This window comes from Astatotilapia calliptera, chromosome 12 (genome assembly GCF_964374335.1).
Source record: "Astatotilapia calliptera chromosome 12, fAstCal68.1, whole genome shotgun sequence".
Lineage (NCBI taxonomy): Eukaryota > Metazoa > Chordata > Actinopteri > Cichliformes > Cichlidae > Astatotilapia > Astatotilapia calliptera.
This window is the reverse complement of record NC_137433.1, coordinates 31928220-31941938: the sequence shown is the minus strand read 5'-3', so window position 1 is coordinate 31941938 and position 13719 is coordinate 31928220. Positions and strand designations below refer to the sequence as shown.

Here is a 13719-nt window from a genome sequence, read left to right as displayed (position 1 = left end):
CCAATGTTGCGTGTTTAAAAAAAAAAACAAAAAAACTTTTATAATAAAAACATTTTTGATTTTAGCATGTTTTCACAATATGTTTTACATGCAGCATCTTTTCCGTGAGAGTCCGCTTAACATCTTGTAGTCCTAAGAACTAGTTTGAACTACAAATGACTTATTGCGTCACATTGCGTCATCAGTAGTGGACAACTGTCACGCGGACCCTGGTAGAAATCATGGCTACAGGTGATGCGTTTAAAGTAAGTTTATTGCCTTGCGTGGGTTTACAGTCCTTCATGGTTGCTCATTTATGAGTTTGGTCATGTATTTATTATTATTCATTTATTTTATCCAGGCGAAAACTCATTGAGAGTTACATTTAACTTCCAAGAGGGACCTGGCTAATAAGGGCAACAAAAATGAACGAAATCCGGGCTTATTTCTGCAAGTTAAGATACCTTGGAGAAAGACTTGGAAGTGTTTTTGCTGTGCATTGTAGGTGTCATCTCTGAAGGGGAAAGTGGCCCTGATAACAGGCGCCAGCTCGGGAATTGGAGCCGGTACGAGCGTCCTGTTCGCTAAACTCGGAGCTCTGCTGGCTCTGAACGGCCGCGATGTGGAAAACCTCAACAAAATAGCCAAAGAATGCACAGACTGTGGAGCCGACGAGGTACATAACGTAGTATGCTTCATATATATATGCACACACTTCCATAATGTAGTTGAATAAACACAAGTTGGATGCTGTAATAAAAATATTATACTTTTATACATTTTCTAGCGGTTGGTACAACCTCCTGTGACCTCCTGGTGGTCAATTTAATGACCAACAGCAGGTCAATTTAATGAGCAGAACTAAGTTATTAAACAATTTTAGTGTTTGTAACTACATCAGAATTACAAAAACAAGCATAGAGATGCATATACCTACTTACTGTATACTTTGTAAGGTACACCTTACTAGTAGCTTTTTTGCCTTCACAACTGCCTTAAATCTTCACGGCATAGATGCAAGAACATACAGGAAACATTTTGGAGATTTTGGTCCATATTGACTTGATAGTGTCAGACAGCTGCTGCAGGTTTGTCTCCTGCATGTCTATTTTACAAATCTCCCATTTCACCACAATGCCAGAGCTCATCTGTTGGACTCTGGTCATTTTGGAGGGCATTTGAACAAAGTGCAAAGTCATTTTCATGTTCAAAGTGTGTCAAGAAAACACTATTACACCTTCAGCAGCAGCCTGAACCTTTGATGCTATGCAGGATGGATCTGTGCTTTCATGTTGTTTACGCCAAATTCTGAGCCTACCATCCAAAGCAGCAGGAATGGCACCTGCTGTGGTACCCTGTGTGGTCTTCTGCTGTGGTAGTCCATCTATTTCAAGGTTTAATGTGTTGCATTTAGTAATACTCTAAATACTCAGAGACTGACTAATTAGATATTTGCATTGTAACTAACAAAGTGACTGGTGAGTGTAAAGAAGCAGTTTTTAAGGCTGGTGCCACTATTGTTATTACTTGACCATTATTTGTGCCATTAACAAAACAGTTTGTTCTGTATTTACTGTTACTTTAGTGTTGAAGGCATACATTTTTGTCAACTTTATAACTAATTTAAAAACCAGTTCTTAATGAAAGGTTGTGTGTGCATGCAGCCTCTACTCGTTCCTGGAGACCTGACTGATGAGGAGATTGTAAAAAGCACGGTGGAGAAAACTATCGCTCACTTCGGCCGGCTGGATGTGCTGGTCAACAGTGCTGGCATACTGGCAATGGGCAGCATCGAGACAACAGACCTGGCTCAGTATGACAAGGTCATGAACGTTAATGTGAGGTAGGAGACCTGGCTTTATGTAGGAGATGTATTGGTGTCAGTTTCACAAAGCCATATAGTTGTTGATTAAAGAAGAGGTTAAATATAAAACTGGGAAAGAGAAATCATTTATTACATGGCACTCTTCATATATTAAGAATATCTTTATAATAATGATACTTGTCAACCTGTGAGGGTATTTCTTAAGATGCTGCATTTGAATACAACTGAATATGATATTTATTTTATTTAAATATTCTAAACTGTACGTGACGTTTAACAGTTAATATTTTATTATTTTGTGAGCAGTTTAGCAGTGCTTTCTCTTTAACGTGTGCATGCGTGCTTGAAAAGTAGAATTAAGCATGTTTAACCATTTTTCCACACCATGGACACAATGAAGCTGCATGTATGAAAATGTGAGGCTGTTAAAATATAAAATGTTAAACAATTGATAAGAACACGGTATCCTTTTGAAGTCGATTTTTTTACATACTTAGGATGGCCAATCCTTCTAATGTAGGATCCATTTAGTCCTACATTAATTCTATTGTGCTGTAAAAACAGGTTGGAATTCACAAGCAGAAAGTGAATTCTGTGCAAATACAGATTTAACACTGCCATTATCGACAGGAACATTATCTCAGTAGAACCATTCATCAGCTGTCTAGACTGGATGTAGCCTGATTAATGTAGGCCTTGGTGAGATACTGCTTTTACTACAATGGTGAAGCCAATCACAGATGTCAGGATGTTAACTGACCAAGCACTGGTTATTATACGGAGTCATAACTGCATATTTAATGTTCAAAGACTTTTAAAAGTAATTTTAGTTCATATATTACAGATCTATATACCACCTGACCCAACTTTGTGTACCGCACCTGATCAAGACCAAAGGCTCCATCGTCAATGTATCCAGTGTGAACGGACAGAGATCAGTGGGTACTCTGCATGTAGACGCAATATTTAAACAGCACCATCCATATATCTTTATGAACTTATGTGTTATAAAGCATCTTCAAAGACGTGTAATTTTTCTCTCTGTAGTTCCCTGGTGTGTTGGCCTATTGCATGTCCAAGGCTGCTATTGATCAGTTTACACGTTGCATAGCACTTGGTGAGCTCTTTATTACCTTCATGTGGACAGCAATATAAAAGTTTGCATTGGCATATAAGAATGGCCCATCATATAACTACTTTTTTAAATTTCAGAGCTGGCATCAAAGCAGGTTAGAGTGAACTCTGTCTGGTAAGTGCAATAAACATCTTATCGTTGCACAGGTTCAGATTTATGATCACATTCATTTCTCATTCTTCTTTTAATAAGAAGTTTTTCAAACGTGCAGTGCGGCCCTTCACATTTTCAGATTTTCAGCGGATAGTGCTGATAAAAGTGAAAATAGTGAAAATAGCACAAGCAAAGTGGGCATCATATGCCTCCTGCCTGCTCTAACGATGCAGCACCCTGGTTTAAACCAAACAAAGAATTTGACATCTCAAGCAACTCCCGTGGGCGGCTGTGGCTCAGGTGGCACAGCAAGTCATTTCCCAATTGGAACGGTCAGTGGATCAATCTCTGACTCATCCAGCCTCGTGCCGAAGTGTTCTTAGGCACCCCTGATGCATCCATCGGAGTGCGAGTGTGCGCGCCACTGTTACAAAGTGCTTAGAAAGCACTGTGTGATTTTGTGTGCGATTGGGTGGATGGAACTTGCAGTAGAAAGTGCTTTGAGTGCTCAACTGAATAGAAAGGTGTTGTATAAGTATCAGTCCATTTACCTGCTGCTGTGTGCTACAAAGAAGGGGCAACTTCAAACTCCTGAACTGGTTCTCCAAACTTTTTCAAGAGTCCATGTGTGAAAACTGCTTTCAATTCTGTGCTGTTTGACTGTCCAAAACTCTGATGGGGAGAAAAAATTCATTTCTGATTTTATTTGTTCAGTCCTGGTGTGATCATCACCGATGTCCACAAGAGAGCGGGACTAAATGACGAACAGTATACCCAGGTAATATTTACTGTATTCAGCTGAATAAATATGTATAGAATCTCAGTCATGCAACTCAAGTCATCTCAAATGTGAGGATCTATTTCTTTAACTTTTTTTAGCAACAGAACCAAAAGTGTAGCATTATTTTCTTATTGTTTTATGTTTTTACCACCAGTTTCTTGATAAGTGTAAGCAGACCCATGCCCTCGGTCGACCAGGCGAGGTGGAAGAAGTGGCCCACAGCATTGCTTTCCTGGCATCTGATGCTGCCAGCTTCATTACTGGAGTCAACCTGCCAATTGATGGCGGCCGTCATGCCATGTGCCCGAGATAAGACCGTGTATGTACAGCATCCTGTACAAACATGGTCTTAACTGGTCTTATCAACACCCATACAGCACTCTGCTAATATAACACTTTTAAACCTGGAGTCTGTCTGTGTTTTTGAATTGCGTAAGACTGCAGTATCATTGCCCCTAATGGCATTAAAATTTAAATGATGATGAAAGCTGCTAGAGAAAAAAGACATCACAGACACCATTTACCTTCATCTGTACAATGGTAGTAGTGGCTGGCACGACATCAAATTTCCAGGTGTGAAATGAACAAAAGGAAAGTAAAGTGTCACAAACAGGCAGTTTAAATGCATTTATTTTGTTGCGTTTGAAAATTTTCCTTTGAAGAAAAACTCGGAAAGCTACTTATCAACAAAGCTTTCAGACTTTTTATCGAATTACCTATCGAGGCGTTAGACTTAAACGTCTGTGCAGACCAAAACAATGTTAGCTTGTGTACCATGGTAGTTAAGAGTTGTATAGTGTAAAAACAAAAAAAATATCCTCTGAGTCGTTATCATTATTGCATATTTCAGTAAGAACCTTTAAACCTCCGAATGACAAAAAAATAAAATACAATCCTAAAACGGTGCCTAGTTTGAAGATTTTAAATAATCTTTAAATAGAATCCACTGATAATAAATGTTGCATAGCTATACATTTACATTTTGACAAACTTAAATTATTTTGTCAGAATCATACAAAGAATATTGAAAACGGTAATACCTTGAAAATATAATTTAAGAAATTTGGCCTGTATGTATACGTAACAGTCTTCCCTTTAAAAGCACAGACCTAGCTTTGCTGACAAGAGTTTATCATACGCGTGTCGACTGCGGCAGCACCAGGTGTCACCTCTGTGTCATCCCAGATCATATCAGGCAACGACTTGTTTTGCTGCGGGATGGGAGGAACAGAACGAGGTAGCATCTTGACACTTTTTTTTTCAGTTCACACGAGAAATCTTTGCTCCACCTTGACATTTAAGGCACCCCACAGCAGTTATTTGTGTGAAGATATCCGCATAAATGTGGTGTCTCGTAGCACTGGACAGTTAATAGAGGCTCAAAAAGACTTACCTGGAGACTGTGTGTGTGTGCTTGAAGCACACTATACCTGAATGAGTGATATGACATTGACACGGTGTATCCTTAAAGGCTGTGTAACAATAACTATTGCACTTTATCTTACAATATACAGTACATATACATGTTTAAATAATACTTAAACGTTGAAAGAAGGAGTAACTGAATTTGAACTGTTCTGTATTTCCATACAAGTCAGACCGTGAAGAAACTATGATACACCGTGGTCTGAGAGATGACAGAAATGAGACGTTCATAATACTTCCTTCCAAAAGGGGCATCCAGGTCTTGTGTCACACAAACAAGTCTCTAACAAAAGGAGCTTATTGTGTTGCATATGCTGATTAGTGCCAGAAGTCTTATCTCTGCGATTCCAACGGGCCTTCTTTATCTGGCGCCCCTCCTGTTTCTGCAGTCCAAGCATATTTTGGGGAGAAAAAAAATGGGAGGTTGGTTTTTTTGTGGTTTTTTTTTTTTTGCAAATCACTGAAGTGCTGTTCTCCCTAATCCAAAATCTTCCATGAAGTCACTGCTTTTAGGAGCGTGCCACAGTCATTTATAAGAAGCACACAGGTCCAACCTCTAGGTGATAGTGTGCCCCGGGCTCTGCAGTTGGGAGGTTGTGCACATCCACTATGGGGAGTAAGTTTGGATCCTGGCTCTGGAAGATAAAATGCGTCTGATGCCAGCGCCCATCCTTGATCTGAAAGCCAGATTTGCATAGTGTTATGGGATATAATCACAAAATTGCATGAAAGAATCAGTTCTCCGTCGCCTGGCGTCATTTCTATATTGACACAATTTTATCAGCTCATTTTCAGATATCCATCACTGTCTTCAAAACCAGTGCAAAAAGAGGTAAATGGAATTTAACTGGGCCCCTCACTGAAAAAGCAGTCTATTCTCGATAATCCTCAGACGTCACTGGGAATAATTTTAATTGGAATGACTTTCTACCAAAGAAATGCTCCTTCCAGAAACTACTGACAAAGAGTTTTGTGGATTATCCAAAGTAACCGGGACAGGATTTATGGAAAGAAGGCTAATGCTGCATTCCTTTTTTTGAGCACATCAAACCAAACTGCATTAACCCACAAAATATTAGGTTGAATATTGAAGAATGGAGCTGGGGTGAGAAGGTGATTAGCTTTGTGAAGCATGAAGGCTTAAAGAAAAAAACTAAACAAAAAACTTGGTTAACCAGTATCTCTGTATAACTGATGAAACAGCCAACTGGCTGTTAAAACATTAAGTTATGTTTTTAGAGGAACTTGTCATAAAGTCTTTAAAGCACGTGATGCTCTATAACAGCGGTCCCCAACCTCCAGCCCACGGACCGGTACCGATCTGTGAGTCATTTGGAACCGGACCGCAAGAGTTGAGGCTCGGGTGTGAAATTTATGGTTTTCAACGTTATTTTTTTTTGTGTTTTTATCATTAACTCGGTTTCCCTGGGTCTTTTCCTGTCTTATGAATGAATCTTCTTTTTTTGGTACCGGTGCTGGTTTTATTTTGTTGTATTTATCCGCGACACCTTAAAGGCCGGTCCGTGACAATATTGTCGGACATAAACCGGTCCGTGGTGCAAAAAAGGTTGGGGACCGCTGCCCTAAAAGGAAAAAAAAAAACATTTTTTGCTTTGTACAAAAAACCCCAACATACATTAATAATACAATTAAGACCAAAGTACTGAGTATTGCATTGACTTCAGTGCCATAACGGTAATGACGCATACCCAGCAGTCATCTCTGGGTATGAGCGGCTGCAGGAGGTCTCCTGCTCCAATCCTCTCCCCTGTCCAGGCCTTGAAGCTTACAGCTGTGGATGAACGTTGCAGCGAAGGCCCTGCTGCCCACACAGACATGTTGAGGCAGTGAATGATGATGTGCTGCACAGCCTCAGTGCTCAAAAGGTGGATGAAGTTCATCTGGATGCGACCGACCCCGGTGTCCAACTATAAAGTAAGTAGATTTTTCTCAATGCATTTAAATGTGAAAAGGTCAAGTTCAGAATCTGGACGACGTGGTGTTATGACAAACTAATTTGCTGTATACTGAGTGTATTGGCTTCATCTTACATCATTTACTCTTTTTGACCATGATTTTTGAAGTAAATGTACTATAGTACGTTCAGAAAAGCAGTTAAACTAAGATAAATGATAGCAACCCCTAACAATTGTTAATTTACAATTAAAAATAACCAATTGTTAGTCTTTCTAATGGACAGACTTGAGCACAATCTGTTTGGATGTTGATAACAGACTGCAGCTCTGCTATGAATCTGAATGAGGTACATCTGGATCACAGATTGTACCTTAATTATGACTATCTAACCCTGTTATTATATTCACAGTTTACCAAGGAAATAGATCAGTCCATATTTGTGTTATTGTGTGCCATTCGGTGTTTTGTTGCAATATCTTCAAGCTGAAATGACAAAAGAATCAGTGGATAAAGGGTATTTTCAGAGTCTGAGGATTTACTTGCCAACTCAGTGTGTGTTTGATGATGACTTGGCCAAGTCTGAAGACCAAATGTGATGCCTTAAGATTCACTACGACTGTGATCTTTCCAAATAGTCCTAGAGTTTATTGTGCAGAGCCAGAAATTGAACAGCTGTGCTCCTTTATTTATTGCACGAGTGTCATTATGCACACACATGGCCCATCTTAAACCCCAAGCCTCTCTACTTTTTCAGAAATCTTTCTGAAGCCAACACGAGGAAAACATTTTCCACAAGGACACAAGTGGATTTGATATTTACCCACCGTCTGCATAGTATTCAAAGCAATCTTGTCTGTATCTAAGTGACATGTATTTACATTTTACAGGATATTGTATCTAGCTGAGGCAAATGGATACAAATAGATAACCTAACCTTGGAAACTGTGAGAGGCTTCAGGCAAGTTTGTCCTCCACCAGTGAAGTTGCAAGTCACCTCAATCATGTCAGCTACGCATCCGAGGTTTGGATCAATCCAGTAAGTGCCTTTCAACATGAAGGAAGGATGGGAGAACAACCCTTAACTACATAAACAGAGACCATATGTGCGCAGAAATGATGGTCCTGTTTAAATATTTCCTCACCGTCATACATCTTCTGCTCACAGTTGTAGAGATCTCTGCAGATTCGGGCAGGATTGTCGCGGGTTCCCAGCGGGTTCTTAAGACTCTGGATCAGAGTGCTGAGATGCTGCAGCATCTTAAATATCTCATTGCCCTGGTCTAACATGGGCAGGTCCATGCTCGGATAATTCTAATTTGCACATAAATAAATCACTTGAGGTTTTGAAATTTGTCTTTAAGTACATGAAACTTCATTTCATTGTTAACTGTTGGTTTATTTGTAGCTATTCTTGAAAACTGTGATAGTCATGACTATATTCTGTACTGCTGCAGTGACCCAATTAACTTTAGCTGCATAGTTTCCATCAATACAAACCTCTTGTCTCAGTGCAGCATGAGAATCAATAATGACTTGAAAAGCAGCACCGAGGGCTTCATTTCTCTGCCAGAAAAAAAAAAGTAGCAAGGCATGAAGGTAACTTGCATTATGTGATTAATCCCAGAAAAATCCAGTTTAACAAAACAGGTGAAACACACTTACAAGTGAAAGGGCAGAACTGGGACGCCCCTAGAAAACAACAGAAAAAAACCTGTTATATTACAACTTATTTTGTCTTATCTGCATTTATGTAACAACAGCCGTTTAGTGCATTTGTGTTCATGAAACAGTTCTGTAAATCCTGATCTACCCTGTCGGTGGTGGTGTTTAATTTTCTCCCAACGTGCAGATAAGACACAATCATGAATGCAGAGGAAATGAGGCATGAAAAAGCAGGAAATAAAGCGTATCAAATGCAGAAAAGAAAAGCTGCTAGCCAAAAGCTATTTGTATTAGATCACAGTGGGGGGAAAAGCAGGTGTAACTAGTTAGATTATCCTGTAAATAGCACCGTATGTTTATAGTTTAAAGTGTACATGTACAAATGACTTTTTACTCTTCAAATTATTTTCCAGCAGACTTAAAGGGAATCCCACGTTTTCCTACTTTTTACTCTCAGCGTGTCTCAGTCTGTTCTCCCACTAAATCATCCTGTCTTTGCCAGAGATCAATTAATTTATTTATATTTTCTGGAAAATACAAGTCATCCATTTCAACTAAACATAATTTTCCCTGGCATTTCCCCCCACACGCATGAAACATCAAAATCAACCCCAGATTGTCTGAAACAGAAATCTGCCTTAGAAAAAGAAGAACTCACGGTTGGTCCAGGTGGTCCACGAGGACCAGGAGATCCCTAAAAAGTTCCATTCACACATTAGGCTTCAAAATATTTATAACTTGGCTTTTATAAAAAGTGATTAAGGTCATTTATTTCTTTTCATGCTTTAAAAAAGTAATGTAAAAGCTACAGATATGATTAATTACTCACTCTAGGTCCCTGCGTCCCCTGTTAGAGAGATGAAAGCAATACAATCAATATAAGTGCAGAGACGACTTTATATTATCTTGTACAGTGTAATGGCATCTTAGTGCTACCAATTCAACAGACAGTCTTTATCTACTGTATTTTGAATTGCCCTCTTGCTTCTTTGCAAGCCTACACTCAGAAATCTTATTTCCACACAGCAAATCCTATTTCCACACAGCAAACCCATACATGAATGTTGTTGGCGTTTTAAGAGTGAGGTTGCGAATTATCCCTGTGTATGAGCACTCAACAAACCTCTTAAAAAGCTTGAGAGGAGCAAGCAGCCAACATTTATCACCCTGACAGGATTTCCACAGCAGCTAAGTGTCACTGTGAGTGTAACAACAAACAGTGGAACACAATAGGAAATGAAAAGTCCTGAGGGCAAAGGAGGCTGAGCGGTGTGCTGTCTCCATACTAAGTATCCTATTCTGTGCTCACAGTAAAGACAGAAAAGGATTCATCAAAACAGCGCCACGCACCGTCTCCCCTCGACTTCCTTTGTCACCCTGGGGTCCCTGATGGAGAGAAACAAGACAAAGGATCACTCCATCATTGCCAAAAAACCAGGGAGAAGTCACATAAAGCTTGGCACATGGGATGACATACGAGGTACATACAGGATGACCGCTGGGGCCAATGATGCCAACGGGGCCCAAAGCACCCTCCATACCCTGGAAAGCAGAAGCATGTAAGTGACTGAGGACGGATGATGTAGCATCTGATGAAGCGGTACTTAATTTTCATGCCAAGTGTGCAGTTTGTGAGAGTTCAGTGCACAGAAATTGGCTGAAATACTGCACCAAGTTGCCAAACTACCGTTAATCTTCATCTTACCATCAAACCACGTGGTCCTTTTGGTCCCTGTATTCCTGCTGGGCCAGTGTCTCCTGGAGGTCCCTAGAAACAAGCCCAAGAAAAAAAAGACAATAGTATTTGTATTTCTTTGTCTAAACCAAACATGCTATTTAAAGTAGTGAGAACACATCCAAAGCTGTGTGCTACATGTGGGAAACTGGATGATGGGAAACCCTGATTCTCATGATATTGTCTGATGTTGATATGTTTAAACAGCTATATGCCAGTTTTAAACTGTCCTCCATCACCATTAAAGCTGCTGAAGAAATGTCTCTAGCTGCAATTCATTAAGAAGCAGGTCTAAGATTGTGTCTGTGTCAAAGCCCCATGTGCATTAAATTTATACATCTACTATTATAATAATCATTTTATAATATTAATACAGTAAAATAATGTTTTACCGCACTATACAGATCAGCAGATTATTTTCTCAAACAAGCAAAACGATGTTTTTAATATCAGGTTTAAAAAGTTGCTTTAGAAATTTTGTGTGGATTTACCTTAGATTGTGTAAAAAGCAACTTAGCTTCAAGGTGTTAGCATCTCTTTTTTTGCAGAGGTAAGAGTACAAACAAACACTACATCAATTAGGCAGCTTTTTAAATTAATAAACAGTTATTCTTCAAGTATGTAAGTTGTTAAAAATTACTTTTTTAAACGAGCAGTCTGGAATCTAAAGCTAAGCGGTTTACAAGCACAGAACACAGCAGCGCAGAATATTCTTATAAATCTAAAGTTTGGTTTCACAAACATGGAGGTGCTTTTACAGATGTGCTATTTCAAACATTTATCCAACAGGTGAACAGCACATGCGCTGACAGTTTTCCTTTTAAATATGTATATAAAAAAGGAGTAAATGGTTTGAAGCACAGTGTTTTACAGAAGCCCTGACCATAAAAAGTGCCATTACAAAAACACTACATTTTACACTTATTACAGTTATCAATATTGTTGACATTACAAACGTAACATCACTCCAGAACTTGTCATGCTTTAACTATTCTTGCCCATTTCTTCTGAGTAAGAACGACCATTATAAACTCTACCGAGCACCGGCACAAAGCTCATGCGCTCGACACTCCTGTTCAACTCCCCACTGCAGGAAAATATCCAACATCACTCTCAGGGTTTTAAATTAAAGACTCAGACTCCAATAAAGCCTATTCTGTTTCTTCAGCTTGTAATGATATATACTTCAGCAATGCTGTAAGTAAAACTTATGGTGTAGCAGATGTCATCCTGAGGCATGTTACAGTAATACCAAACAGCTTTCATGTCTAATATTTCCAAAAATCATATAATATTATGCAGCTCTCGACAACTTAAGACTAAAAAAGTTTTTCAGCCTTAAGGTGACTTAAACCCACAAATTACTTTAATAAGCCTATTCTAAAGGTTAAAAACTTTATTCAGTCTAAAAATGTTGGCCTGAGGTCATCACTTCTAAATGGAGAATGCGTAGAAGCTTACCTTTGGTCCAAAGAGACCAAACACCCCCGGAAATCCTTGTTCACCAGTATTCCCCTAATAAAAAAGAAGGAAGGGAAAGTATGGATATATTGCCTAGCAAAAGAATGCTGTCCTATAAAGGAATTTGAGTTGTCAGCCCTCACCAGTTGCCCTTTAACTCCCTGATCTCCTTGTTTTCCTGGTAATCCCATCCCGCCAATGGATCCTCTCTTCCCTGCTGGACCAATTTGTCCTGGGAGCCCCTTCTCGCCCTATAGAAGAAATGCAATCACACGAGAATCGTTTTTACATCCATGCCATAACCTCTATATAGATACTTTAACAAAAATACAGAAGTCACTATAGTTCAGCGAGCACCTACTTCATGTTTTCTGTGATAAGGCACTGCTAATTGCATTTAGTGTGGTCCCTAATCATGTAGCAAGTATCAGTAGCAAAACTTAACCTAAAATACAGTTGTGCTGGCCTGTTGCTTTCTCGTTTGGGTGCCCCTTAAATCGGTTTAGATTTAGATGCAGAAGAACCAAGCTACAGTTCATCAAAACTTGGCATGTTTATGTTTAGATCATCACATATAACAAAATTAGAATGCAACTTGATGCCCTGAGTGGGGCAGCGAGGTGAAAACTGTCCAATGCTTCAGATCTCATAAATACAGCCTCTCTGTTTGTCTTGCATATTTGCATCTTATATAATATTTGCAAGGACATGCAAACAAAAACTGTGGCAATTCATTGATACTTTCCAACACAAACTTCCCGACATTATTGCAATGGATAGTAGGTCTTCTGAGAAACAGTATAAAGACTTTATGCAGCATTCAGCCTTTGAAATTACATAAGGCTCCACATATAAAGGCAGCATTATGTTGCTGAGGGAGGCATTTATAGCAGATTAAAAGCTTTCTGGCAATTACGAGTAATATCAGCAACAATTTTGCCTGCACTGCAGTCTATAAAGATTCTTATGCTGTTAACATGTTCCTTATGAATATGATCAAAGCCAGGCAAGCTGTCAAGCATCATTTCATCATCATCACCTTTGGACCAAAGGATCCTTGATTTCCAGGAAGCCCTGTTACACCCTTTTCACCCTGCTGCCCAGGTTTTCCAGGAAAGCCCACGTTTCCATCTTCTCCTTGCTCCCCCTAAATACAGGAGGCAATCAATGAGCAATATTTTCTTTTCATTCAATGAAACAGGCACCACTGACAGTGTCTTCACCTTAACGCCTTTACTTCCATCTATGCCAGGCTGGCCATCCATACCAGGTGGACCCTCAAGTCCCTCCCTCCCAACAACCCCACGTGGACCAGTGGAGCCCTCGGGACCCTTGGACGATCAGAAAACTTTATGTTAATGTTTAAGTTAAGGTTTCATTATATAAGCAGACAAGGAGTTTGTCCAACTCACTGGTGGCCCTTTGGTACCAGATGCACCTCTTGCCCCTGATTTTCCTTTCTGACCCTGAAACACAAAGAATTCATGTCAAGGTTCAGACATGGGTACATAAAAGAAAATACAGTAATAATAATATCCCAGTAATATTGGAAGAGGTGATTAAGTTACTCATAAATGTAAAATCTTGCAACTATTTATGTCCTTACTTGGTCACCTTTGGATCCTTTCAGTCCTGGTTGTCCCTTTGGTCCAGGTTTCCCCTGAAATGATTATTAGTGTTTGATTTAAAGATTGCAGTTTTTTTTA

The 13719-nt window shown here is 39.4% G+C and overlaps 2 protein-coding genes across 2 annotated transcripts in view; one reads left to right on the top strand and one right to left on the bottom strand.

Moving 5' to 3' along the window:
* The first annotated feature begins 100 nt into the window (after positions 1-100).
* LOC113034119 (3-oxoacyl-[acyl-carrier-protein] reductase FabG) lies at positions 101-4222 on the top strand. The gene is made up of 8 exons (XM_026188463.2): positions 101-245; positions 485-655; positions 1644-1822; positions 2649-2742; positions 2852-2921; positions 3017-3053; positions 3747-3810; positions 3968-4222. Exons 1-8 carry the CDS (start codon positions 222-224, stop codon positions 4124-4126), a joined length of 798 nt encoding a protein of 265 aa, XP_026044248.2. The 5' UTR covers positions 101-221; the 3' UTR covers positions 4127-4222.
* Positions 4223-4425: 203 nt separating this feature from the next.
* The window catches only part of col27a1b (collagen, type XXVII, alpha 1b), a 64744-nt gene continuing 55450 nt past the window's right edge, over positions 4426-13719 (bottom strand). The window contains exons 45-61 of the mRNA XM_026188457.2: positions 13620-13673; positions 13426-13479; positions 13237-13344; positions 13053-13160; positions 12157-12264; positions 12014-12067; positions 10523-10585; positions 10306-10359; positions 10168-10203; positions 9647-9664; positions 9476-9511; positions 8818-8844; positions 8653-8718; positions 8298-8466; positions 8090-8199; positions 6948-7166; positions 4426-5915 (exon numbers count right to left, since the gene is read on the bottom strand). Of these exons, the coding sequence (XP_026044242.2) occupies positions 5769-5915; positions 6948-7166; positions 8090-8199; positions 8298-8466; positions 8653-8718; positions 8818-8844; positions 9476-9511; positions 9647-9664; positions 10168-10203; positions 10306-10359; positions 10523-10585; positions 12014-12067; positions 12157-12264; positions 13053-13160; positions 13237-13344; positions 13426-13479; positions 13620-13673 (1431 nt within the window). The 3' untranslated portion in view covers positions 4426-5768. The remainder of the gene's footprint in view (positions 5916-6947; positions 7167-8089; positions 8200-8297; positions 8467-8652; positions 8719-8817; positions 8845-9475; positions 9512-9646; positions 9665-10167; positions 10204-10305; positions 10360-10522; positions 10586-12013; positions 12068-12156; positions 12265-13052; positions 13161-13236; positions 13345-13425; positions 13480-13619; positions 13674-13719) is intronic.